Source organism: Cryptomeria japonica, chromosome 3 (genome assembly GCF_030272615.1).
Source record: "Cryptomeria japonica chromosome 3, Sugi_1.0, whole genome shotgun sequence".
NCBI classification, from domain to species: Eukaryota; Viridiplantae; Streptophyta; class Pinopsida; order Cupressales; family Cupressaceae; genus Cryptomeria; species Cryptomeria japonica.
In genome coordinates this window covers 375,314,735-375,341,729 of record NC_081407.1, presented here as the reverse complement: position 1 = coordinate 375,341,729, position 26,995 = coordinate 375,314,735, and the positions used below count along the sequence as shown (strand labels likewise).

The 26,995-nt window shown below is 35.9% G+C and overlaps 3 protein-coding genes across 3 annotated transcripts; all 3 read left to right on the top strand.

Annotated features, from left to right (window-relative positions):
• The first annotated feature begins 436 nt into the window (after positions 1–436).
• On the top strand, positions 437–1,119 carry LOC131874178 (uncharacterized). The gene is made up of 2 exons (XM_059217433.1): positions 437–469; positions 559–1,119. The coding sequence occupies exons 1-2, from the start codon at positions 437–439 to the stop codon at positions 1,117–1,119; spliced, it is 594 nt and encodes a 197-aa protein (XP_059073416.1).
• A 30-nt stretch (positions 1,120–1,149) lies between these two features.
• Positions 1,150–1,488, top strand: LOC131874177 (BURP domain protein RD22-like). Its single transcript, XM_059217432.1, has one exon. The coding sequence runs from the start codon at positions 1,150–1,152 to the stop codon at positions 1,486–1,488; it is 339 nt and encodes a 112-aa protein (XP_059073415.1).
• Positions 1,489–7,562: 6,074 nt separating this feature from the next.
• Positions 7,563–9,441, top strand: LOC131874633 (cytochrome P450 750A1-like). Its single transcript, XM_059218340.1, has 2 exons — positions 7,563–8,536; positions 8,675–9,441. Exons 1-2 carry the CDS (start codon positions 7,622–7,624, stop codon positions 9,284–9,286), a joined length of 1,527 nt encoding a protein of 508 aa, XP_059074323.1. The 5' UTR covers positions 7,563–7,621; the 3' UTR covers positions 9,287–9,441.
• The last annotated feature ends 17,554 nt before the right edge of the window (positions 9,442–26,995 follow it).

The following is a 26,995-nucleotide window of genomic DNA, read 5'->3' as shown; positions in this document are numbered from 1 at the left end:
GTCATGTGATTATTGTTCGAATACCATCATTTATGACACACATGCAGATTGATGTCTTCTTGATCTTAATCATCATCTTGTTCGAGAGGAGATTCTTCAATTACAACATTTTATCAGTCTGAGCTTCAGCTTCAATTTAAAAATACACAACAAATTTAAAAATAATCTTAATGGCCTTGTGATTAGTGCATGCGTGTCTGCCATGGCAACATCCACTACAGCGGTGACCGACCAAAAAACAAACATCCACTACGGCGGTTGGGCCAGGCAAATTTTTAAAGAATCTTAATGGCCATGTGATTTAGCACATGAATATCTGCTATGGTAGCGTCCAGTATGGCGGTTGAGGCGAAGCTCAAGCACCTATTTAAATGGATGAGACCCTCCTTCACTCGGTATCTCTGAAATCGTTAACTTGCTTGCTGTGTTTAACAAGATGAGGGCTTTAACTAGTTTCATTATTCTCATTGTATGTGTTTTTCCTTTTTGTTTTAGAGTCCAACTTAGGTAGTTTGTAAATTTACATTGCTTATGAGTTTCGTTGTTTGGAATTCACAGTCACTAGCGGCGAGCGGAGCTGCACATTTGCATGGTGAAGAGTATCTGCCCACAACACCCATTCCACAACTTGTGCGGGAACTCATCTCACCTGATGATGATGATGATGATGATGATGATAATGATGATGGGAAAATAGCGTTGAATGTGGCCGATGGAGGAATTATTGAAAGTGGACGCGGGGATGCCTCCAAGAAAAGTTGGGACACAAGGCGTTGCGCCGGTGCCTTTGAAACGTTGCGACGTAGCAAAACTTTATGCTCCAACTACGCAAATGCCGATGGATGCAACGTCGTGCACGTTTCTGCTGGAGAAAGATTTGGTGAGAGGAACCAAAGTTTCTCAAACCTTCTTGCGAGAAAGGGAGAGGCGTTTTCTTCAACGCTCCGTGGCAGACCAAATCCCTTTCTCCTCCGACAAACTTCCGTCATGGGCGTGGCTATTAAGGAGACTTTGCAAGCATGCGAAAGACCTGCCGAGGAGGGCGAAAACAACTTCTGCGCAACATCGTTGGAGTCCCTGGTTGACTTGAGCACGTCGAAGTTGAGGAGCAATCGCTAAACTGTGCTAGTCACGAATGTTTCAAAGTTCATGTCAAAATCCGTGAGGCAGGATTATACCATCGTGGGAGTGAAAGACGAGGGCGCAGCAGAGAAGGACGTGTATTACTGCCACAGTAAACAATATGCGTATGCTGTGTACTACTGCCATAAGTCGGCATGTACTTTGGAAGCAGGCAGGAGGATCGCAAGAGTTTGGGTGAAGGGAGAAGATGATAGGACGGAGGAGGCGGTGGCTGTGTGTCACAAGGACACCAGCGCCTGGATTCCCAACAACATCCCATTTAAGGCGCTGAATGTGAAGCCTGGTACCCCCTCTATCTGCCTTTTCGTTCCCCAAGGAGACCACCTGTGGCAGATAGCCGACTGATCAGATCCGCTTCCTTGCTCTCTCTCGTATAAATAATTTGCAGCATAGGGAGTAGCAGGAAATGCTTATATAAGTAGTTTGTTTGTGTGAGGAGCACTAGCTCTCTTTCTGTCACTTCAGTGCTGTGCACATGCTAATTATTAGTTCCTATAAAAATTATGTATTTAACTATATATCATTTCTTTTTTAAAGTTTAGCTTTTCAGCATTGTTTTTTATTTGTCTAAAAATTAATGGTAAACTCCTTAAACACTGATGATCACTAATTTCAACAATAGCCATGAGAAACAGGGACCACAGAAACAATTTCGGGATCAACAAGCCACCAAATGCACGTGTATTACCAGGGTGCACTAGGGTAGAGAACTCAGTAGTTGTGCATCTTCAAATCACTCTCAATTTTTTACGGCAGCTTACTTGGCAAGTCCCCTACTTATAACTAAGGTTTCAAGGCCACATTAGCACGGTTTTTGCCAAGGTGTCCAAAACAACCCAAAAAAAAGTGAGACCAATAGGTGTGCAAAAGGGACCCAATACTTGTGCAGCTGATGTGGCATCACATGATTGGTTGCTTTTTACAACAAATGGTATATTTCATTAAATTATTGGTACTTATCATAGCAATAACAACTTTAAAGTCACAACTAAAATTTGGACATTAAATCAGTAGGTATGGGGGTATTAAATCAACAACTTCTATCACAAGAATTGGAATGTCCTCAACTACTGGGTCCTTTCCCCTAGCTCTCTTTATGTGAGTTTGGCGTGGTACACATGCTAATTATTAGTTCCTAATAAAATATGTTTTCAACTATATGTTATTTCAGTTTTGTTTTTTAGTAGTTGTTTTTAATCTGTCTAAAAATGAATGGTGAACTCCTTAAACACATTTTACATTGGTGATCTTGATTTACATATATTAGTCATTGAAGATAGAAGCGTAAGTTCTTCTGGCAGGGAAGTCAAACTTTGTGCAGTGCTCCATGCACAAATGCTTCAATTTCATTTGTTTTTTGAATCCCTAAGGCAAATATTCCAAGTCACGTTTATCAAGAGTCGAGCACTCAAGGGCCGTGACCAATATATAAATTTTACTATGTTATTATCTTTTCATAAAATATATCTTTGAAGATTGCTTGCACTACATTTTATAATTTTCAAGGATGTAATTTGATTTCATAATTTTAATTAACTAATACAAAATAAATTGATCAGATACTTTGTAAAAATGGGATTATAAATGAATATTAATAAATGTTTTTTTATTTATTCACTTTCCTAACTTCTATTTTGGAGTCATCTTCTACCGAATAAAAGTTCTATTACTGTATAAGTTATATTATAGTTACTCATGAAGACATATTGTCTTTTGTAATACAATTATTTTGTTAATATTTTTGTATGAATTAACTATTATTCTTATATAATTTGTTATAAAAAATATTATTCATATCACAAGATTTATGTGGTTGTTTCTTAAATAGCTTAATTTTAAAATTAATTTCCAGACAAGGAATATTATGTCTAGGATAGTATACTTAAACTTTCTAAATGATAATTTCTAAGTGATAAGTATATTAAACTTTGAAGTTAACAAAATTCTTGATCTAAGGGATTGATGAAGGGCTAGTCCACCCAACACTAAAACATAGTACAATAATCGTTAACAAAACAAAAAAATGAAATAAGGAAAATAACCTAGTTTCAAATTCTTCAATATATTTTTGAGTCATTTTGAGGCTTCTAGGATATTAAAATTTGAGCTTTAAAATTTATAGAAGAAATTTTCTAGGATAAAAAATTTAATATATCCCAAATGATATAAAATATTAAGAGGGTTCTTTCACCATGTAATGTCATAAATTACACCCAATGCAATTTCACATTACATTAGCCTTGCCTTTACTCATAACTAAGATAATCTATGCATCCAAAAACTTAATCCAATCTAGGCATGCATGCTTTTTCAATTTTTATTATTTTGATGCTGACAAAAATCCATTTTCAATTATATATTTAAATTTTAAGTTAATATGAATTGAGATTGATTAATTAAGAATGAAATTGAGGAATCGACAAAAAATGATGTATTAAAATTGATTGAATTGAACTAGAGTTATTTTGGCTTTAATGTAATGTCAATCTTGATTATTTTGATGATGACAAGATCTCTCTCTCTCTCTCTCTCTCTCTCTCTCTCTCTCTCTCTCTCTCTCTCTCTCTCTCTCTCTCTCTCTCTCTCTCTCTCTCTCTCTCTCTCTCTCTCTCTCTCTCTCTCTCTCTCTCTCCATCTCTTTGTTTGTCTATCTCTTTAATCTATATGTCTCTCTCACTCTCTCGCTTCCTCTAATATGTCTCTCTCACTCTCTCTCTTCCTTTTTGTTTGCAAGTCAGTAATTTCTTAGAAATAGACCACTCTCCTTTGTTATTCTACTTAATTAAGATAAAGTATGTCAAAATCCATTTTAAAAATGGATGTGACATTTGATATCCAAATTGGCAATACAAAATGGTCTGCATAACACCATTCAAGATTTGCAAGTCTCTCACCTTGCATGATCATTATTCTAACGCAACTTTGTCATACACATGACTACTAAATTAGGCAAGAAAATATACCATTCAAATCTAGTTTAATAATTAGATTATAAATTAATATAAAATGAGATTGATTAATTAAGAATAAAATCGAGTAATTGAGAAAAAATATTTATTAAAATTGATTAAATTTACTTTTACTTTACTGTAATGTCAATTTTTATTATTTTGTTGTTGACCAAATTCCATTTCCAATTATATATTTAAATTTTAAGTTAATATGAATTGAGATTGATTAATTAACAATGAAATTGAGTAATTGACAAAAAAGTATATATTAAAATTGATTGAATTTAACTAGATTTATTTTGGCTTTAATGTAATGTCAATCTTGATTATTTTGATGATGACAAAATCTCTCTCTCTCTCTCTCTCTCTCTCTCTCTCTCTCTCTCTCTCTCTCTCTCTCTCTCTCTCTCTCTCTCTCTCTCTCTCTCTCTCTCTCTCTCTCTCTCTCTCTCTCTCTCTCTCTATTTCTCTATCCATATATTTCACTAATTCTATCTCCCTAACTCTCGATCTATCTCCCTATCCACTTATATCTTTCTATATTGCCCTCTATCTATCTATCTCTCTACCTATCTCTCTTCCTCCCCTCTCGCACTACCCATATATATATATATATCCTTCTTTCCTCTCTCTCTCTCTATACCTCTACATCTCTTTTTTTGTCTATCTCTCTCACTCTCTCTCTTCCTCTATATCTCTACATCTCTTCATCTCTATCTTTCCTTATCTATCTCGCTATCTCTCCCTCTACCTCTCACTATCTCTATATTTAATTCTCTCTCTTATTCTCTCGCTCTATCCTCTTCTCTACCTCTATCTTCCTCTCTCCCCCACTATTTTAAGATATGTTTCCCTTTCTCTTACTCTCCCTCTTTCTAGACCCTCTCTCCCTCTCTCTCTCTCTCTCTCTCTCTCCATTCCTCTCTATCTATATTTTCTTACACCTCTCTCTCTCCCCCTCTCTACTCTCTCTCCATGTCTCCCTATTGCAAACATAACATGTCTATATGAATTGACCTCATATATTACATAAATATATACCAAAAAAAAACCAAACACCTTTTTGACCTACCTATTGCACACCAAAATGCGATTGCTAGTTTATATGTCTCACAAGAGGGCATGCTGACTCTGAGAGTACACGGAATTGAAAGGCCGCAACTATTCTAGCTCCAAAACAGATCTTTCGTTCAGCATGTTAGTGACAGGTTAGTCAATCGCAGCCATTAATTGCAAAATTGACAGCGTAAAACGCGTGACTAACACACGTGTTAGTCAATCCGTACTGTCTTTTTGGAACTAGAATAGACGCGTGCGAATTGAAAGGACTAAAATCTAGAAGTCAGATGTCCCGTCGGAAATGGCGTTTCAAATGGACAATTTTAATTGCTTGGAATTTATGCACCCGCGAAAGACGCATCAGATGCCACGCTTCACGCTCGGCTTGAATGCCTTTTAGTTTGGAGGATGGCCGACCAATTACAGGGAGAGCTTACTCATTCAATCCTACCTATTTTATTCGTACTAAAAAGGCAGCATTAATATTCAACTGGACAAATCGCTGTACAATAATTCAACCCAAAAAACATTCTAGAAACAGTCTTTATCACAATCGAAAAAAAATCTGATCAGGAAATATATTCCCCAGTGAAGTAAAACTTGTTAACCACGGTTAGACAATTTCACGACAAGTTGCTTTAAGTACATAGATCAAGTATCTGCAATATAAAATGGTCTGCATAACACCATTCAAGATTTGCAAGTCTCTCACCTTGCATGATCATTATTCTAATTCAACTTTGTCATACACATGACTAGTAAATTAGGCAAGAAAACATACCATTCAAGTCTAGTTTAATAATTAGATTATAAATTAATATAAAATGAGATTGATTAATTAAGAATAAAATTGAGTAATTGAGAAAAAATATTTATTAAAATTGATTAAATTTACTTTTACTTTATTGTAATGTCAATTTTTATTATTTTGTTGTTGACCAAATTCCATTTCCAATTATATATTTAAATTTTAAGTTAATATGAATTGAGATTGATTAATTAACAATGAAATTGAGTAATTGACAAAAAAGCATAGATTAAAATTGATTGAATTTAACTAGATTTATTTTGGCTTTAATGTAATGTCAATCTTGATTATATTGATGATGACAAAATCTCTCTCTCTCTCTCTCTCTCTCTCTCTCTCTCTCTCTCTCTCGCTCTCTATTTCTCTATCCATATATTTCACTAATTCTATCTCCCTAACTCTCGATCTATCTCCCTATCCACTTATATCTTTCTATATTGCCCTCTATCTATCTATCTATCTACCTATCTCTCTTCCTCCCCTCTCGCACTACCCATTTATATATATATATATATATGTCCTTATTTCCTCTCTCTCTCTATACCTCTACATCTCTCTCTCTCTATACCTCTACATCTCTTTTTTTGTCTATCTCTCTCACTCTCTCTCTTCCTCTATATCTCTACATCTCTTCATCTCTATCTTTCCTTATCTATCTCGCTATCTCTCCCTCTACTTCTCACTATCTCTATATCTAATTCTCTCTCTTATTCTCTCGCTCTATCCTCTTCTCTACCTCTATCTTCCTCTCTCCCCCACTATTTTAAGATATGTTTCCCTCTCTCTCTCTCTCTCTCTCTCTCTCCATTCCTCTCTATCTTTATTTTCTTACACCTCTCTCTCTCCCCCTCTATATTTCTCTCTTTCCATCCCCCTCTCTACTCTCTCTCCATGTCTCCCTATTGCAAACATAACATGTCTATATGAATTGACCTCATATATTACATAAATATATACCAAAAAAAAAACCAAACACCTTTTTGACCTACCTATTGCACACCAAAATGCGATTGCCAGTTTATATGTCTCATAAGAGGGCATGGTGACTCTGAGAGTACACGGAATTGAAAGGCCGCAGCTATTCTAGCTCCAAAACAGATCTTTCGTTCAGCGTGTTAGTGACAGGTTAGTCAATCGCAGCCGTTAATTGCAAAATTGACAGCATAAAACGCGTGACTAACACACGTGTTAGTCAATCCGTACTGTCTTTTTGGAACCAGAATAGACGCGTGCGAATTGAAAGGACTAAAATCTAGAAGTCAGATGTCCCGTCGGAAATGGCGTTTCAAATGGACAGTTTTAATTGCTTGGAATTTATGCACCCGCGAAAGACGCATCAGATGCCACGCTTCACGCTCGGCTTGAATGCCTTTTACTTTGGAGAATGGCCGACCAATTACAGGGAGAGCTTACTCATTCAATCCTACCTATTTTGTTCTTACTAAAAAGGCAACATTAATATTCAACTGGACAAATCGGTGTACAATAATTCAACCCAAAAAACATTCTAGAAACAGTCTTTATCACAATCGAAAAAAAATCTGATCAGGAAATATATTCCCCAGTGAAGTAAAACTTGTTAACCACGGTTAGACAATTTCACGACAAGCTGCTTTAAATACATAGATCAAGTATCTGTAATAAGTCAGGCTACCCAAATATGGCGTGGCTTAATTCCCCTGTAATACAGTTGGGTTTTTCACTCATCTTCCTCTGGATGATATACAGATTTATCACAAAAAATAAGAGAAAGAGCGACAAGGAAGAGTTGGGATTGCCACCAGGGCCACGGCCATGGCCGGTGGTAGGCAATCTCCATCTTTTGGGAAGTCTTCCTCACAAAGCTCTGGCTAAGCTGGCAACCAAGTACGGGCCCATCATGTTCCTACGCCTGGGCTCGGTGCCCACGGTGGTGGTCTCTTCTCCTGCCATGGCCAAAGAGTTTCTTAAAACCCATGATTTGATCTTCGCCAACAGGCCCCCTACATCGGCGGGCAAGTACATGACCTACGAGCGCAGAGACGTGGCGCAATCCCCTTACGGAGAGTACTGGCGGCAGATGAGAAAGCTGTGCACAATGGAATTGCTGACGCCCAAGAGAACGGAGTCATTCAGGTGGGTGAGGGAGGAAGAGGTGTCCGCCATGGTCAGATCTGTGTGGGAGGAGAGCCAGCATGGCGTGCGCCTCGTCAATCTCAGGAAGCACATCTTTTCCGTCTTACTCAACATTGTGTGCAGAATGTTTGCAGGGAGAAGTTACTCCGACCATCAATTGAGCGGAGGGCAGGAGTTTTCACAGATGGTGGCTGAGATTATGCATCTGACGGGAGTAATTGTTACGGGAGACTTCATTCCCTCTCTTGCTTTTCTCGATTGGGGAGGCTACTGCCGCCGCATGCAGGCCATCAATAAGGTATTTGATGAGTTTGCTGACAAGCTCATCGATGAGCACATTGAGCGAAGAAGGGTTAAAAAGTCGGAAAAATCGGACATTGTGGACGTGATGCTGGACATGGCTGAGATCGGAAGTGCGGAGATACAAGTCTCTCGGCTTCACATCAAAGCAATCATCACGGTCAGTAATTTTCATGGACCCTCAGAAACTACTAGCTCTTTAGTATTGTCAAATTGTGGAACTATTCATTTCGTTAATACCCAATTGCCATATTTCTGCTTAGACCTCACTAACAAAACGAGTTCAATTCTTTCGCAGGATATGTTAATTGCTGGAGTAGAGACATCTACCACAACTATAGAATGGGCGATGACTGAGCTGTTGAGAAACCCTCAAGCAATGTCAAGGGCACAAGAGGAGATTGAATTAAAGGTTGGAAGAGACCGTATGGTAAGAGAGAGTGATCTGGTAAGCTTACACTACTTGCGATGTGTGGTGAAGGAAACTCTTCGACTACATGCACCAGCGCCCTTGCTCATGGCACACGAGTCCACCCAGGGTTGCAATGTTGGAGAATACTACATTCCACCAAAAACAAGGTTATTTGTGAATGTTTGGGCAATCGGAAGAGATGAAAGAGTTTGGGAAGATCCTTTAGAATTCAAGCCCGAGAGATTTATTGGCTCAAGCATAGATGTGAATGGCCACCACTTCGAATTGTTGTCTTTCGGAACAGGAAGGAGAGGATGCCCTGGGATTTACATGGGGCTTTCTTCTGTTTACTTGGTTGTGGCTCAGCTCATACATTGCTTTCATTGGAATGTGGAGGGTGATTTGGATATGGAGGAAACGTTTGGATTGACCCTACCAAAGAAGTTTCCTATCTCTGCTTTTCCCTCCTGGAAGCTCACCACTGACAACCCATCATAAGGTTGGATGTACAGTTGGGAGAAAAACTACTAATTGCCATTGTAATTGTGTGAAGGTTCTGCCTCTTCTTATTGGTTAACTATTAGTCAGTCATCTTGTCATTTTAATTGCGCATTTATGTGAAAGGTTTGGTGTACTATCATATCGACATTTAATCAGTTGCAATTGTATGTTTATTTTAAAGGTTAGGTGTACTACTATACATACATATAATCAATCATCTTGTTAATTGTTGGTGAACTATCATATCGACATTTAATCAGTCACAATTATATGTTTATGTTAAAAGTTAGGTGGACTATCATATCGACATTTAATCAGTCATCTTGTCAATGTAATTGTATGTTTATATGAAAAGTTAGGTTAGGCCCTCCATATTTATGGGGAAAGTTAGTTGAGGCCCTCTCTTGTTGTTGGTTTACTAAATAAAATTAAGGAATGAATTTTTAAATAATATTAATAGAAGTTTCTTCTTTTTTATGTTGGAGTGTTTTTAACTATTTACTATTATCTATTTTAATATGCATGATACAATTAAGAAAAACTATGATTTTAAAATAAATTTAAATTTAAAAATCTTTTAATCTAGTGAGAAACAAATGTCATAGTTATCTTGCTATTGTAATTGCATGTTCATGTGGAAGGTTAGGTTAGGACCTCCATGTTTAGGTGGAGAGAGGTGAGGCCCTCCTTCTTACTATTGACTTAGTAAATAAAATTATTGTAATTGCATGAAGGTTCTACCTCGTATTATTGGTTAACTACTAGTATAGGCATATAGTCAGTCATCTTGCCATTGTAATTGCACACTTATGTGAAAGGTTAGGTTAGGTCCTCTAGGTTTATGTGGAAAGAAATTAGGTGAGACCCTACCTCTTGTTGTTCATTTAGTAAATAAAATTAAAGAATAAATATTTAAATATTATTAAAAGAAGTTTCTTCTTTCTTATGCGGAGTGTCTTTTACTATTGACTACTTTCTATTTTTATATGTAAGTCCTGATACAATTAAAAAGTATAGGATTTCAAAATAAATTAAAATTTAAAAATCTTTTAATCTAAGGGAAAACAATTGTCATCTAGAACCAAGAGGCATGGTAGGAGCAAATGAAAAGACTAGTCGAAAAGTGGAATCTCATTAGGGACAATTAGGTTGTTGCTTAGGTGGTGAGATTGTGATGTTGTTTTTTGCTATTAATATAGTTTAAGATAGTTCTATTTGTTTTAATTTTTGGTTTATGATGCTCATTATTAAGTCTCTAGGCTTATGGTTTATTAGGCTTGTGAGACCCCTAAGACTCTTATTATTAATTTTGAATCTGGGAACTGTTGTTATTGTCTACTTTACTCAGTTATTTGTTAGTTTAGTTAGTCCTTATTGTAGGAAGTATGGTAGGATTAATATGGGCTACTACTTTAGTCTATATATTTTTTATTACTTCTGAAGGCTAGCATCTTTGTTCTATGTTGGGTGCCTAGCTATGTGATGACTGGGGTTGTTTTACTACTCTTTTTTTATTGTTGTTGTTTTGTAATGGTTCGGGGCCCTTTCCCTACTAAAGTAATAAAAAACAAGTGTCATAGTGGGAATACTTGTCTTTGTAGTATTGTAATAAAATTATTTATTATTGTTTCGGAGGCAAGTGAAAAATGTGCTGACTAGATTTCCATACCTCGTTGCAATTTTTATTTTTTGTTTTTGGATTCAACTATGTAGGATTTTTTGCATCAACTTTTTGGATTACACCCTGTGATCCATCATTAGGATTTTCTCTCCTAGAGCTCTCTCATCTTGATGATGGATCAAGGAGTGTGATCCAAAAAATTGATGCAAAAAATCCTACACAGTGGAATCCCGAAACAAAAAATTGGAAAGGTTATAGCTTTTAGATTTGACCATGACCCCAAGCATGAATTGTACTAGGTGCAACTATGACTAAGGGTTTAAAATCAAATTATTCCTTACAATAAATAATTCATTGATTAGTTGATTTTAAATTTTATAGAAAAATTGCTACAAGCATAGTCAAAGTTGATTAAATTTGATTAATTAGTTTTTGATTAAGGTAAAAAAATGTTTTTAATGGACCTTAAACCCTTTAACAAAATGTCTAAACTAGATATATCATATTATTTGATTAATTAGTTGATTAGTTAAAATCAACCATTATTTGATTAATTAGTTGAGTTTAACTTTGATAGTAAATTTCCTAAAAGTGAATTGAAGTTCATTTTGTCAAAATGAAAATTTCAATACAATAGTACAAATCAATGCAACAACAGTATAAAATCAACACTACATTACATTATTAAATTATAGATATTAAATTAATCTATCTAAAAATTTCAAAAAGATCTATCTTATTTTTTTTTTTAATTTATTGAATAATTTTTTATTTGATTTTTGAGTTATCTAACCATTTTCATTGAATTATTGTAGAATTTGTAGTCAACAATTTTATATAAATATTATTATCAATTATAAATATTTTTATTTCTATTTTTCAATAATAATATAAATATGAATATTATTATAAAAATTAAATTATTTATTTTTCTACTTAAAGTCATTTTAATTATTTGAGAGTTATATTTTTTATAGGTAAGTGCTCCAAGTAATTGGGTAGCTCCCTCTATTAAAAAAAATTGAAACTATATGAAAATTCTATAAGCCATATAAATTTGTATCAAGACAAAGTGATAAAAGTATCTTACCCTAGCCCCAATTTCTACAATTATATCAACAACTTCTTTAAGAATAAACCCCTCGTTTTCATTTAAAAAAGCAACAAATTCAACAATATTGTTTCTTTGAGTCACTCCCTTTCTATATGATTCCTAAGCCTTCTCCGGCTTAGTTTTCTTATTTCCCTCATTCATATACAACAATCCCTATCACTAAATCTCTTCATGGGAGACACCACTACAAATTAATTCATGATAATCCTTGTGCTACTATCCATGAACCTCTGCTAATTTGTAAATCCATTCTTTGGATTTAATAATCTTCATTTTCCAAACTTTGAACCTTATGTTGACATCAATCCTTAAGATAGATCCATCCCTCAAACAGTATTTTGCAATGATTTCTATAAGACCTGGTCGTATAGAAGGGTTTGACCCCACCACTACCTCCTCTTTTTTTCTAGTTTATTTTATTTATTTATTTATTTTTTTGGGGGGGGGGGTGGGTGGTGAACTCCATAATTTGTAATTTTGTTTGCTTGTTTTTTTTTCCTATGTTATGTGACTATTTATTGGAGAGAATGTAAAGTAATGAGACAATCTTTTTTCGATTAAAAGGGGAGATTAAAATAAAGGATATTAAAATCTTTTGGTTTAAAGAAAGATTAATAAAGGATAATCAAAGGTGATCTTATTGAAAGGGTGTGATGGTTTGGAAACCACCCTTTAAAAGGTTATATAAGTCATTTATGTGAGACTTGGAAGGGGACAAAGAGATCAGTCATGGAAGAAGAAGAAGAATAAGAAGAAGGTGGTGGATTGGTCGGCTATGAGGCATTTGGAGAAGAGGCATATAGCACATTCCCAACTCAAGGTATAGCGTACACTCGAGAGTGTCATGGCCAATGTCGTTTTATTTATGTCATGATGGGTTCTCTGTAAGACAGTGGATTTTGTTTAAGAACTAATTACCTTTTAGGGTGTTATAGCCATAAAGGATCCAAGACCATTGCAATCTTCTTAGAGTGATTATTACCATTCAAAATGCTTAAGATTAAGATAAGTTTCGGAAACCTTAATTCTATAAGAATATGGTTGAATTATGTGGCTATGTTATTCAGTTTTGTAGTGTCATAAAATTATGACCCTAGCAATTTACGACTACATTGGGGTCCTCACGCATGCGAACTCGAATCCTCTAGCCTGATCGGAGACCGGAGACTGCTCAACTTGCGAAAACAGCTTCTTCCTTAGGCTCCTCATCACTTTGTCCGTACTCTGCCCTAGAGAAAGGGGTAGGACACCTGGGTGTGATGCCCTTGTCCCCCCTTGGACAGGGGTGTGGCACCCTTGACCCTGCCCTATTTTTAGGTAGGACCTTCCTAGAGCATGCATTGTGGGTTGTGCAGTGAGCAGGAAAACTTCCCAGATGTCGACCCATGATGAAATTCAAATCCACCAACATGTATTTAAGGGGAATTTGTCCTCTAATTTGCATAAGTGGAGATTGCATAAGTCGGATAGGTCAAAGTTGGAAAGATTCAAGTTGCATAAGCGATCAAGCATCCAAGCATTCAAGCATTCTTTTCCAGCATTGAGCATTCTCAAGTCTCCCTTCAAGGCTAGGCGTTGCATCAAGTCAAGGATTCAACCATTGAAGAGGAGATCCCTTTCAACATTCAATTCTACACAAGCATTTCTATCAATATTGCTACTACAACCTCCCTGGTTATATCCAAACCGGATGAAGCATTTGATGATGAAGGAAATCTGGTTGTAGAATCAATCGACACTATTGATGTTGATGCCCTGGACATAGAAGATGTCACTCAGGACATACCTTCTGAGGGAACAAGACAGGAGCATCAGGTCGAACACGGCAATGACCAAGGCAAGGACAGACAGGAAGCGGCTAGGGAACAGGCAGAGAAGAAGAAGAGGGATGAAGATGAGGTAAAGCGGAAAGAGGAAGAGAAGAGAAAAGAGGAAGAGAAGAGAAAAGACGAAGAGGAGAAAAGAAAATGTGAAGAGAAGAAGAGGCAAGAAGATGAGAGGAAAAAGAAAGAAGAAGAGGATAAAGAAGAGAAGCGGAAGGATGAGGAAAAGAAGAAGAAGGAAGAGGAAGATAAAGAAGAGGAAAAGTGGAAGGAAGAAGGAAGAGGAAAAGAAAGAAGAGGAGAAGAGGAAGGAAGCTAAGAGGAAGAAGAAGGAAGAAGAAGACAAGGAACATGAAAAGAAGAAGGAAGCAGAGAAAAAGAAGAAGGAAGAAGAAGAAAAGAAAGCGAAAAAGGACAAGATAGGAGAAGCGGAGAAGAGCACACAGATGGAGACTCCGAAGGCAACCAAGAGTCAAGCCAAACTGGCTGATATCACCAGTCCTATCGATCTCCAGTCTGCAAGTGAATCGGAGCTAATGCAAAGCATCAAGGTAGCTCAAGAGTGCCTTGAAAACTTACAACAAAAAAAGGAGCAGGATGTAATCCAAGCTGTTGTGGATACGCTTACCAGTTTGATACTCGATACAAATCTTCCAAACATCGATTCTTCATTAGTTAGACTAAAGCTCCTATGCAAAGTAGTAGATGATCAAGTGCAAAGTCTTGAAGAGGCAGCAGAGGCTAATGTCAAGAAGGAGCATCAAAAGGCTCTTAATATAGCTCTGGTGAAAAAGTTGAATGAACTCCGGTTTGAACTGAAGAAAGAACAAAAGGATATAAGGGACGCTCTAGATGAGGGGAACATGCTACTCAGCAAAATCTGTCAACCCTATCTATTTTATGATGATGTGCTAGCTCAAAAGCAAAAGCTTCAAACAAACTTACAGTCTTACTTCAGCACATTCAAGCTGCCTTATGATTCCTTTGCAACTTATGGGCAAACCATTCATCGGTTTCAGATCCAGTCAGCCAAAATGGAGCAAGAGATCAGCACACGGTCTAGAGATTTGCAGGAGCTACAATTGGTTTTACTTCAATGTCTGCAAATTCTTCAGAAGTGTTATCTGAACCTGGATGCCTTGACAGTTACACAGGAGATGAGCACAGTTGATGCCATGGAAGAACAGGTCTCCCAGATGCAAATAGAGAAAGAAGTGTCCTCCTCCCTACTTGAGTCCTGGTCTCTATCAATGAAGCAATTCTTGCAGGACTATAAATTTGTTTTTGACAAGTACTATTCCTTATTGTCATAAACTTTTATTATTTATATATATATCAAATGGAAATAGGATTCCTTAGTGGTACTTTGTCATTGTTGGCAAAGGGGGAGAAGTATTCTATTTTGGAGAAGTATAGGGGAGAAGTATTTGGTATTTAAAAAATTTTCTATATGCTTTGATATATGCTATCTACTCTGATATATCAATGTTTATGCTCTGTATGCAAAATTGCTATTCATTGTATTGTTAAAGGGATAGTGTATATGCTTAGGGGGAGCAATTTTGCTAATGGCATAATTTTGTTGTAAAACACTTAGATGTCAAAATTTTATTTTCCTAAGTGTTGCCATCAATGCCAAATGGGGATATTGTTGGCATTCTTGATGTTCATGTTGTGATTGTCATTGATGGACACACACTTGCATTAAGATCCTCTTTATATGTATGAGTTAGAGCACAACTGATATTTGTTCCAACTGATATGTTGCAAGTTGTATTATAGTCATTAGACTATTGATGTTTTGCAGAATGTGTTTATCGGTCTAAAGTGGCATGTTGACCTCAAGCGGTACGAGGGATTAAAGCGGCATAAAACATTTCTACCAGTCTTCATTTTTGATAAACCGGCAACTGGTATTTTGTATGAACCGGTAATACTCTGTGATGAGTTACCAACTGGCATTTTGTGATGAGTTACCAATCCACCGATTGTTTGACGATGCCGACACTGTAGCGATGCTTTTTGTGACATACTACCTAGTATGTCTAGGTTCATTGAACCTAGGAAATTATAATGCAATCCCATTGGACTGACATGAAATCAGTTTCCTTTATAAGGACATCATGTCTAGGGTTTTAGGGTGTTGTTGTTATTGTTGTTGCGATAGTCGATATAACGGCTAGGGTCTAAGGTGATTGAGGAGTTGGAGAGAATATGAATGTGTAGAAGACTGAAGTAATGCAGGAATGCATTAAGAACGAGCTATCAAGGATCTAATCGAGCAGTCTGTGCTATTAGATAGATCAAACACTTGTTGATTACTCACATCATTGACAAGTCTGTAGCCCTTAACCGGGTAGGCCTAAAAGCCTTTTGTAAAATCTTCTAACAAGGTGGTTCACCTCTGTGAATCTAAAATCCTCTAGCAAGGTAGTCTTTAATCGGACTTATCTTCTAACAAAGATTGAGATTCCTAACAGGATCTGTTCTGGTGAAGAACTTTGTAAGACCTTAACCGGTCTGGTTTCTATTTTGCAGATAGTGACTTGTGAGTTCCATCTCACCATAGTTTTTCCCATTTGGGTTTCCATGTCAAATATCTTGTGTTATGGTTGTATTGCTTTTGTGGGTGAATGCTTTATTTGCATTTTGGTTTGCATGTGTGATAACCAGTCTGTCTGTTAAACTATTTTACCGGTTTATCTTTAGAGTATTTAAGTGTTTAAATGCAGTGTTTTTTGGTATACTAATTCACCCCCCCTCTTAGTATTCATCAAACAGTTCGTCAAGTTTTGACAATTTTTTCGACTCAGGACACTTGAGAGATCGAACAGGTACGGTATGACTCTCGATGTTTCAAGGCTTTGGGCTACACAATAGGGGCAACCCTAGTGTAAACCAACCCACTCGGATGCGCTCGTAACATCGATTTGTGCACACGATGAACCAAATCAATTCTAGCCAATCTTGCAACTTTTCATTGCATGCAACTGATGGTTTTTTGAGTAGGCAAAAAAATGCTAATAATTGAAAATGACTCCGAGTCATCAAAAAATGAAATAGGCCATTGTAGAGGATCGATGCACAACAGGGGCATGCCTAGAGTAAACCTACCCACACAGACGCTCTCATGACATCGGTTTCTGTACATGATGAATCAAATCAATTCTTGCCAATCTTGCAACTTTGCATTGCATGCAACTGACAGTTTTTGCAGCAAGCAAAAAAAAGCTAATAATTGAAAATGGCTCTGACTTGTCGAAAACATAGACAAGTCATTTTAGAGGGGCCTCAGGAGACCCCACACATTGAAATGAATCGACCATATGTGTCCTGGATTGGAAGAAACAATCCGTCAAGTTTTGACAATTTTTTGGACTCAAGACACTTGAGAGATCGCACCGGTACGGTATGACTCTTGATGTTTCGACGCTTTGGGATGCATGAGAGGGGCATTCCTAGCGTAAAAATACCCACCCAAATGTGCTAATGATGTCGGTTTGTGCACACGATGAACGGAATCAAGTCTAGCCAATCTTGCAACTTTGCATTGCATGCAACTGACAATTTTTGGAGCAGGCAAAAAAATGCTACGAATTGAAAATGGCTCCGACTCATCAAAAACCGAGATAGGATATTGTAAAGGAGCCACACTCGACCCAATGGGTTCAAATGGATCAACCATATGTGTCTTGGATTTGAAGAAACAATCCGTCAAATTTTGACAATTTTTTGACTCAGGGCACTTGAGAGATCGCATTGGTACGGTATGACTCTCGACATTCTGACGCTTTAGGATGCATGACAAGGGTATGCCTAGTCTAAAACTACCCACCTAGACGCGCTTGCAACGTCGGTTTGTACACACAATGAACTGAATAAATTCTAGCCAATCTTGCAACTTTGCATTGCATGCAACTGACGGTTTTTGTAGCAGGCAAAAAAATGCTAATAATTGAAAATAGCTCCGAGTTGTCAAAAACCAAGACATGCCATTATAGAGGAGACTCACGTGACTCCATGGGTTCAAACGAATCAACCATATGTGTCCTGGATTTGAAGAGATAGTCCATCAAATTTAGATAATTTTTTGGACTCAGGGCACTTGAGAGATCGCACCAGTACGGTATGACTCTTGACGTTCTGGCACTTTGGGATCCACAACAAGGGAATGCCTAGCATAAACCTATCCACCCAGATGCTCTTATTATGTCAGTTTGTGCACACAATGAACTGAATCAATTCTAGCCAATCTTGCAACTTTGCATTGCATCCAACTGACGGTTTTTAGAGTAGGCAAAAAAATGTTACCAATTGAAAATGGCTTTGACTCATCAAAAACTAAGACAAGACATTGTAGACGAGCCTCACGCGACCCCAGGGGATCAAATGGGACCATATGTGTCCTAGATTTGAAGAAACAGTCTGTCAAATTTTGACAATTTTTTGGACTCAGGGCACTTGAGAGATCACATCGGTACGGTATGACTCTCGATTGCACGATAGGGGCATGCCTAGTTTAAACCTACCCACCTAGACATGATCGCGATGTCGGTTTGTGAACATGACAAACTGAATCAATTCTAGCCAATCTTGCATCTTTGCATTGCATGCAACTAACGGTTTTTGGAGCAAGCGAAAAAATGCTACCAATTGAAAATGGCTCTGACTCATCAAAAACCAAGATAGGACATTGTAGAGGAGCCTCACGTGACCCCACAGGATTAAACAGATCGACCATATGTGTCCTGGATTTGAAGAAATAGACCATCAAATTTTGACAATTTTTTAGACTCAGGGCACTTACGAGATCAAACCGGTATAGTATGACTCTCGATGTTCCAGTGCTTTGGGATGCACAAAAGGGGCATGCCTAGCATAAACCTACCCACTTGGACGCGCTCGCAATGTCGGTTTGTGCACACGACAAACTGAATCAATTCTAGCCAATCTTGCAACTTTGTATTGCATGCAACTGATAGTTTTTTGAGTACGCGAAAAAATGCTAATAATTGAAAATGGCTCTGAGTTGTCAAAAACTGAGATAGGCCATTATAGAGGAGCCTCATGCGACCCCATGAGTTCAAATGGATTGACCATATGTGTCCTAAATTTGAAGAAACAGTCCGTCAAATTTTGACAATTTTTTGAACTCAGGGCAATTGAGATATCGCACCGGTACAGTATGACTCTCGACATTCTGGCACTTTGGGATGCACGATAGGGGCATGCCTAGCATAAACCTGTCCACCCAGATGCACTCGCAATGTTGGTTTGTGCACACGACAAACAAAATTTGACCATTGCGAGCGTGAGGGTGCTCTCGCACCAAACACATTGTTGTTTATATTCATATTGTTGATTTTTATTGTTTATATTCATATTGTTAATTACATATGCAAATATTCATTAAAATTTATAAAAGGGAAGGCACCAAATACAGCGAATACACAATAATGAACTGAATACAAGGAGTTTTGTAGGGGTTAATTCAACATTTTAGAAATTTTATCAACTCATATTCCATGATTGCAATGTTTTATATCATATATTTTTGTTGTTTATATTCATATTGTTGATTACATATGCAAATATTCATTTAAATTTATAAAAGGACAACCACAAAATACAATGAATACAAAATAATAAACTCATTACACATTTATTGGATCGAATATCGATATTTATATATAGAAAAAAGGCATGTCTGGCAAGTCAATACAAGTATTACACAAATGTGGCATATGTCATGTCCAAATCGATATATAATAAAAATGTAGAATATATCTACATGTATTGGTCACTCTATGACCAAAACTAAAACTATATGATCCTAAACTTGTAGTGGATCATCAAAATCAAGCCTCTTCGATGCAGTACGCGGCTCTGTAGATGGCTGCAAAACCACAATTTAAAAGCCAAGTTAGAATTTTTTTGTAGAAAATAGTTCACAATTAACAACATAACTATGCATTTAACTATAATTCCTTTGCAATTGAAATGTAGATTACCTCATCGGCTGATGTAGGAGCTAATGTCTTCACTCTCCTCTCCTTGTCACTCTTAATTTTCTTGAAGACATACTTAAATGGATCCACGTTATGGTCGTACCGTGAAGGGGTCTATTGTAGATTAAATATACAATTAATACAATGTACTAACATAAATATATCAAAAACACTTAAAACCTATAATATAGAGAACAATGGTGTACCTGTGGCTGAGATGCTTCTCCAATGGACTGAGGATAGCTCACCATCGATGTAGAAAGTGTCGCTATTACCAATACAAAAAATGTTCAAAGATTAAATACAATTAATATAATGATAAGTATTAAAGGTTAAAAACAATTAATTTTTCATGTCAAACAAAAGTGTATTGGATCTTGAGATGCTTCTCCAGTGCAAGGAGGAGGGTTTGCCATTGACAAAATAGGTATGGATATTTCCTGTATGAAAAATTACAAGATTATAATATATCACAAGTTCACATGTATGCGTGCATATAATCATGAAATCAAGAAAATAAAGTAGAGATACATACCTCTACCCTCTCTTGATCTGCGGGCGAATCAGGTGCATTCAACAAATCCACAAAGCTCAATGGCCGCTATACATGTAAAATAGACAAAAAACACTAATCAATCTACAAACCCCAACTAATACTTGATTTAAACATTTTCAAACAATTGTACAATTAAAAATGTGTTCAATTACCTTCTTCCCATGTTTTGGCATCTTCAAGGAATTCTTTTTCTTAGGACGAGCCCTAGACGCAGAGGGGGTACCCTAAAAAAAAAAAATTAACATGAGATATTAGTACAGATAATAAATTAAACATAATTTTAAAAATTAAAATGAAATGAATTGCATAATCCATCAAAACAATACATAAAAAGAGTTGTAGAAAATATGATACCGTATAGCCTTGTGGGCCAAAATCGATCACTGAGAGCATGATGTCATCAATCTGGGACATTTCATCCCCTGTCAACACCTATAAACCAAAAATTGGACCTTGCATTAAAGATAGGTAGTATATCTTGTATTTTTTTGAATTCAAAGTGTACTATTCTATTTTAACATGTTACAAAATTTATACCTCAGGCATCGAAGTTGCAGCTATAGTAACTGGGGGAGGTGTATGGGATACCGTTGCTGCACCCTAAAATGCATATTATTTATCTTAATTTAAATCGATGTATAAATGAAAATTCATTTATGTAATTACAAATTTAAAGTGACTGATAAATAAAATGTTATGAATTCAAATCAACACACCTGTGTCTGTGGCTCATGGGCAAACACCATGTCCATTAACTCAACTGTCAGCATGACATCCTCAACCATGTGAGCTTGATATGTACAACCACAAATCATGCACAGATGATATGAGGATCCATCTACACCGGCTGCATCATCTGTCCCCGAGCATATCCCCAAGCAAATGACACACACATGTTGGATGGGCTCTTTGTCACCCTCTAATGGCTCATCATCCAATACAATAGGGTGTGTTAATGATGTCCCATGCTAGATGAGGGCACCAGTCAATGCTATGGCTGCTTGAAGAGTCTATAGCTCCATCAACTCTTTCAACTCTAATGGGACAGCCTAATGCACCTTGGATTTGGGTGCTAGGGGGTGGCGACTCTCTGCAGGTAATTGCCTATGGGCTCCAGGTCTATCTTGGGCAGAGCCACCACCTCTACCATGAAACTCTCTCATGCCAAAATAGTTTGGTCGCACATTGAGCACAAATTCACAATATATTTTTCTCAAAAAATATAATGGCACCTCATAATTATTACAAGGTGGATCATCAAAGACCATCCACCACCTCTGCCAAAAAAGATTCTTCATCTACACATTGGTACACCAATGTATGGGAAACCTCTTTGCATTAAGAGGTAATGATTGACCAGTTTTGGGATCAACAAAAAGGGCACATATTTGTTGTTTAGTAATATTTTTGTTTTTTACTCCATCGTATGATAGCCCATTGGCATAGAATTGACAAAAACTATCCCTAAAGCTTCCCCATTTGGTAATTTCTGTGGAAATAGCTATGCCACCACTAGCTAATGTTTCTAGGCTAGTGGCGAGGGATTGATGATGATCAAGTTCAGAATTTTTCAATTTAACAATCAGTCTATTGATTTTAGACATATTTTGTCCTAACTAATTAATTAATTCTTCCTATGTTTCGAGTGTGCGGTCAAAAGGAGGAATTGGGGGTTGTTCTTGTATGTTTTTAGGAGGTGCATTTGGTTATTCTTGTGGTTTTTCAGGAGGTGCATTTGGTTGTTCTTGTTCTAGATTAGAAGAATCTAGTTTTTGAAACAAAAAATGAAAAAGCCTAATCAAAATTAATGAAATTAAATTTAAAATGTAAAAAAAATTGCATAAACCAGAAAGAAAGACAAAAATAAACAAAAAAAACTAATCTTGATCCATAGCTTGGAGGACAAATCTAGCACCCCATTCGCGGTTTAGGAGAGGAAGTGGGGAAAAAATGAAGTTAAAAAAGCGCTATTCATGGGTAAATGAGACCCAGTTTTTTTTTAAAACTTTTTTACCAGGCACCACATATGCGTTTTTATTTGGATTATTAGTGCGTACGCGTTCATTTTCCTATGAGAAGCGTGTACGCAATCATTTTCCTAATAATAGCACATACGCACTCATTTTCCTAATAATAGCACGTACGCACTCATTTTTCTAAAAGCAGCGCATATGCGCTATCTTCTCTAGGCTCAAGAAGAACAAACCTAAGCACGTACACAGGAATTTAAAATTTTAAAACCATGTACACGCTGCTTGTTTTTCCATGTTTTTATGGGTGGTGTCCACTTCTCTGACCATCATCTTTGTGCACACGCCCTTTTTTACTTTTCTATTTTTCATGGGAATTCCAATGAACATCGGGCAAGATTCCGATGATAGTTGGCTTCATCAGAATTTCGACGAACGTCAGACAAGATTTTCAAAAAAAAACAAATTTGATAGAAATTGCCTCCTAAGATCTGACAAATATCGAGCAAGATTCCGACGACAGTTGGTTTTATCGAAATTGCAACGAACGCCGAGCAAGATTTAAAACAAAAACAAATTTGACACAAATTGCCTCCTAAGATCCGACAAAATGAAAGAAATCCCATAGTTCATCAGAAATGTTCGTCGAAAAATGCACCCAAATGAGTTAGTGTTCGTACTTATGGCAAGCAGAAAGAACAACTATTCTTTTGAACATAAATGAAAGATATTAACAATAGTTGCATTCTATACTTGTGTTTTAGACACAAACATACTTTTTTAAAATAAGGGAAACATATTTTTTTTTTTCAACACCGAATCACTGATGGAGCTGCAGTAATCAGTACTCCCATACCAATTTCAACTTTTTCCTTTTTCAAAGTTAATTGTATCTAGTTATTAATATGTTGCAGTCATTTATTCATGAATCATACTTGTTATTAAGAGAAGCTCATGTGCAACCCATGACCAATAATGCATTGGAATAGTGACTTTCATTTATGCACCAAATTATATATATGTGTTTAGGCAATGGAAAAAATAGATAGTAGAAGCAAACAACAATTTATTGCTCTCTAAGGTTGAGCAACAACAGTTGTTTATTTTCAATATGAGATTTTGTTGAAACATACTCTATCTTCTTTGTAAAGGAAATGGGTGATCTTTTTTAAGTATGGTTTTTCTGTAAGAGTGTAAGATTCTATGTTTTGTAGGTGGCGGCTTCATTTTTCTACTAAGAAATTGAAAAGTTTTTGTTAAATCTATTATAAAATTTGAGTCTTCTATGTAACACTTTTGAGTGTTATTTTTTTTATTGCGTCATACAAAAGAGTTGAAGCTCTACATTGATCAAATGAGTTTGTTTATCAGTTAATTGTTGGTATTTGCTATCTCCTTTATGTTTTACCTTCATCTAGTATGAGAGCCAAGTTAATGACATAATCTAGCACAAGTCTTACAAATCCTTAGATTCTTTAGTTTAATGGAAAAAACTATTGATATTAGTCAATTTCAATGAGGGCTTTATTTTGTTCTGAAGATATATGGAAGCTTGTAGAGAATGAATTTGTTGAACCTAAATATACAACAACATATGAAGCACTACCTCAAGCACATAAGGATTTGATAAAGGATAATAGAAAATGGGATTCAAAGGATTTTTTCTACATTCTTCATGTAGTATGTGAAAGCATCTTTCCAAGAGTTGCGAAACAAAGAAAATCAAAGCAAGTGGGGAACATCCCTCAAACTGCATACCAAGGTATGGATAAAGTGAAAACTATAAAATTACACATTTTAAGAAGAGATTTTGAAACCATATGTATGATGCAATTTCAGTCCATAGATTCATTTTTACTCAAGTTATTGGATTTGTTAATCAAATTAGGTCTCATGGTGAGATTATTGAAGATAGCAGAATGCTTGAAAATATTATAAGGAGCCTTCTTACAAAGCTTGAATCAATTATTGTACTATAGAAGAAATAAAAAATCTTCTTAGTTTTCTATAGATGAGCATAATGGCTCTCTTATTTCCCATGAGCATGAGATTAGTAATTCTTCTAAATCTTCCTTGGAGCTTGCTTTTAATTCACAAGTTTTAGTTCATTATCATAGAAGCAAAGGAACATCTAACTTTAGATTTAAAGGAAGAAATTCTTATAGAGGTTGATGAAATAGCCCAAGCAATTCAAGTGTAAGAGGTAGTGATCAGATTCCAAGCTAAAATGTCTTGACATGTACATTTCAACTAGACTATACCATTATTTCTCCAACTACTGCGACCCTTGTTTATGTTTGAAAGCCAACACTTTGATTGTTTTGCAGTATTCTATCATGCCATTATAGCAACATGGTGTCCCTTATTGATCTAGTAAGAACGATTAGAAGCATAATCCAACTAGCCTATCATAAATCTGAGAATGTCGTGGAAATTCTGGGGGAACAGGCCTGCCAAGTTCATTTTTGTTGGGAAGTTTCTAAAGCCTCTTCAGAAAATCTATTTTTGGTGTGTGTCCTCCAATCAAGGATGCCATGAGACCACATTTCTATTATGAAATCTAAAATGGTTCATATGCCTGGTCTATGCTTCCACATTTTGCTTCATGACTACCGACGTTGTTGCAATGACATCTAACAAAATTCTTCTATGCTATGAAGATACTCACAATTTCCCTAGTCACCACTGGCATTTGAAGCTACTTCATAGGCAACACAAGCCTCACATTTAAACTTTATTTTATTCTATTTGGTATGATTCTATTGGGTAATGATTCTATTTGGTGTTCTCCTCACTGCCAAGACAAGTATAGTTCGTCATATGTAGATTGTTCGCCTTTTACTATTCACCGTATGTGAGGAAGCCTAGCCCAAACAAATTCTTTTATTCAATATCAATAGATTTTGTGCAAAATTAGCCTCTGGTATTAGAAAAACAAACAGGGATAAATTTAAAACACAAAACCAAACAAATTACTCAAATACACTCAGCTTGATAGCAATGCTGAAGAAAATGAAAATAATAAATATTAAGGACAATGCTACAAGAAAATATTTCATGCATAATTCTATTAAAATGAGACAAACCAAATATACAGTCCTTCTTAAGCTATTTTCATTAAATGAAAATAGTTCAAAAATATTGAACTAATTTTCTTCTCTACTGATTAGTGGAGTTCTATTGAAAAACAAATGGAAGCATTCAAAGTCTTTGGAAGTATATCTGGATTTGTTTGTTAAAAAAAATAAAAATAAATTAACAATCATTCCTGCGTAATCTATACAAACAAAGATTGAGTAAATGCCACACATTTCAATGGATTTACTTGCTTTGGGGTCAATGTGATTTTTGAATTAAACAATTAAATAGGGATTTTAAAAATTAGATATCTTAGTTTTAAAAAGTTTAAAAGAAAGAAAGAAAAATAAAATAAAATAAGAACTGTACAGTACACATGGGTTGCTTAGTGTACTTTATCTTTTTGAAGATTTTAAAACTAAAATTTCAAAGTTAATGAATAATTCAAAGGTTTCTATTATTGTACAATTTAAATAACATTTATCTATTCGATAAATACTAATAATTTTCAACAGCAAGGAAGTGTTCAAACATGGTTATATTTACTTTAGTCATTTGAATTAAACTTTATCTCTTTAGATGAAATAAACCTTTTTCTAATAATATAGATTATAGTTTTTGATAAGGATAAACATGTTTTATAAGGACCCAAAACCCAAAGTATTATAGATCAAGGTGAGGAGCCAACCTAAAACTAAACCTAAGAAAAACATGGGACAAACCTCACACAAACCGAGAGCCAAAAAACCAAAAACAACAACGCCAAAAAATAGGGCAAAGTACTCAACTCAGAGAGTGCACCAATTCAATATTTTTCTAAAAAATCCTCTTGTTAATTTTCTCCAAATCCTCAATGATGAATTTGGAGGTCCGTGGGCGCTGGCTCTGGCTGCTGGTTCTAGTGCAAGGACCAGAGCTAGTCTTCCCACTAGCATCAGTCTATCCACCCTCGGAGGCATTCTTTTTCTTCTTTAGTCCCAAGGGTCACTGGTGATGGTTCTGGTTCTATAGTCGGCCATCATGGAATTATTCATCGCCTCCAATAATATAGATTATAGATATTTATTAAATTAATATTATTTAATTTTCTATCAATGAAGGTATCTCAAATCTCAAAGATTGATTTAGTTAGAATGTTAATCTCTTAAGGTTTTGCATATCTCTAAAAAAAGAAAGTTAATCTTCTTGTGATAAAATAGTAATAATGTAATTAGTATAATTAATGTCCTTTGCCAATAAAATTGAACTTTCCTTTCAAACTTATAAATATTATCCTTTTCAATATATGTAATTGGCACTTTTAATGCCTATGTATTAGTTACTATATAAGATGATATGTCTTGAAAATTGGAGTGGGTCTTAACATTTGATTAAATTCAATAGGAATTTAATCTTCACAAAGGATGAAAGAAGTGAAGATTATCATTATAGTGGAATAAACCTATAATTGGTAACTCTTGAGTGTGAGAATATTAAAAATTAGATATTGAAAAAAAAACACAAGGAAGCCTAACAACTTGTATATATAAAAGAGCC

Excerpts from the sequence above, each read along its gene's own strand:
- LOC131874177 (XM_059217432.1), top strand. The coding sequence starts at position 1,150 with ATGTCAAAATCCGTGAGGCAGGATTATACCATCGTGGGAGTGAAAGAC.
- LOC131874178 (XM_059217433.1), top strand. The coding sequence starts at position 437 with ATGAGGGCTTTAACTAGTTTCATTATTCTCATT. Across the intron at positions 470-558 it reads CTAGTTTCATTATTCTCATT|TCACTAGCGGCGAGCGGAGC; the intron begins GTATGTGTTTTT and ends TGGAATTCACAG.
- LOC131874633 (XM_059218340.1), top strand. The coding sequence starts at position 7,622 with ATGGCGTGGCTTAATTCCCCTGTAATACAGTTGGGTTTTTCACTCATC. Across the intron at positions 8,537-8,674 it reads ACATCAAAGCAATCATCACG|GATATGTTAATTGCTGGAGT; the intron begins GTCAGTAATTTT and ends ATTCTTTCGCAG.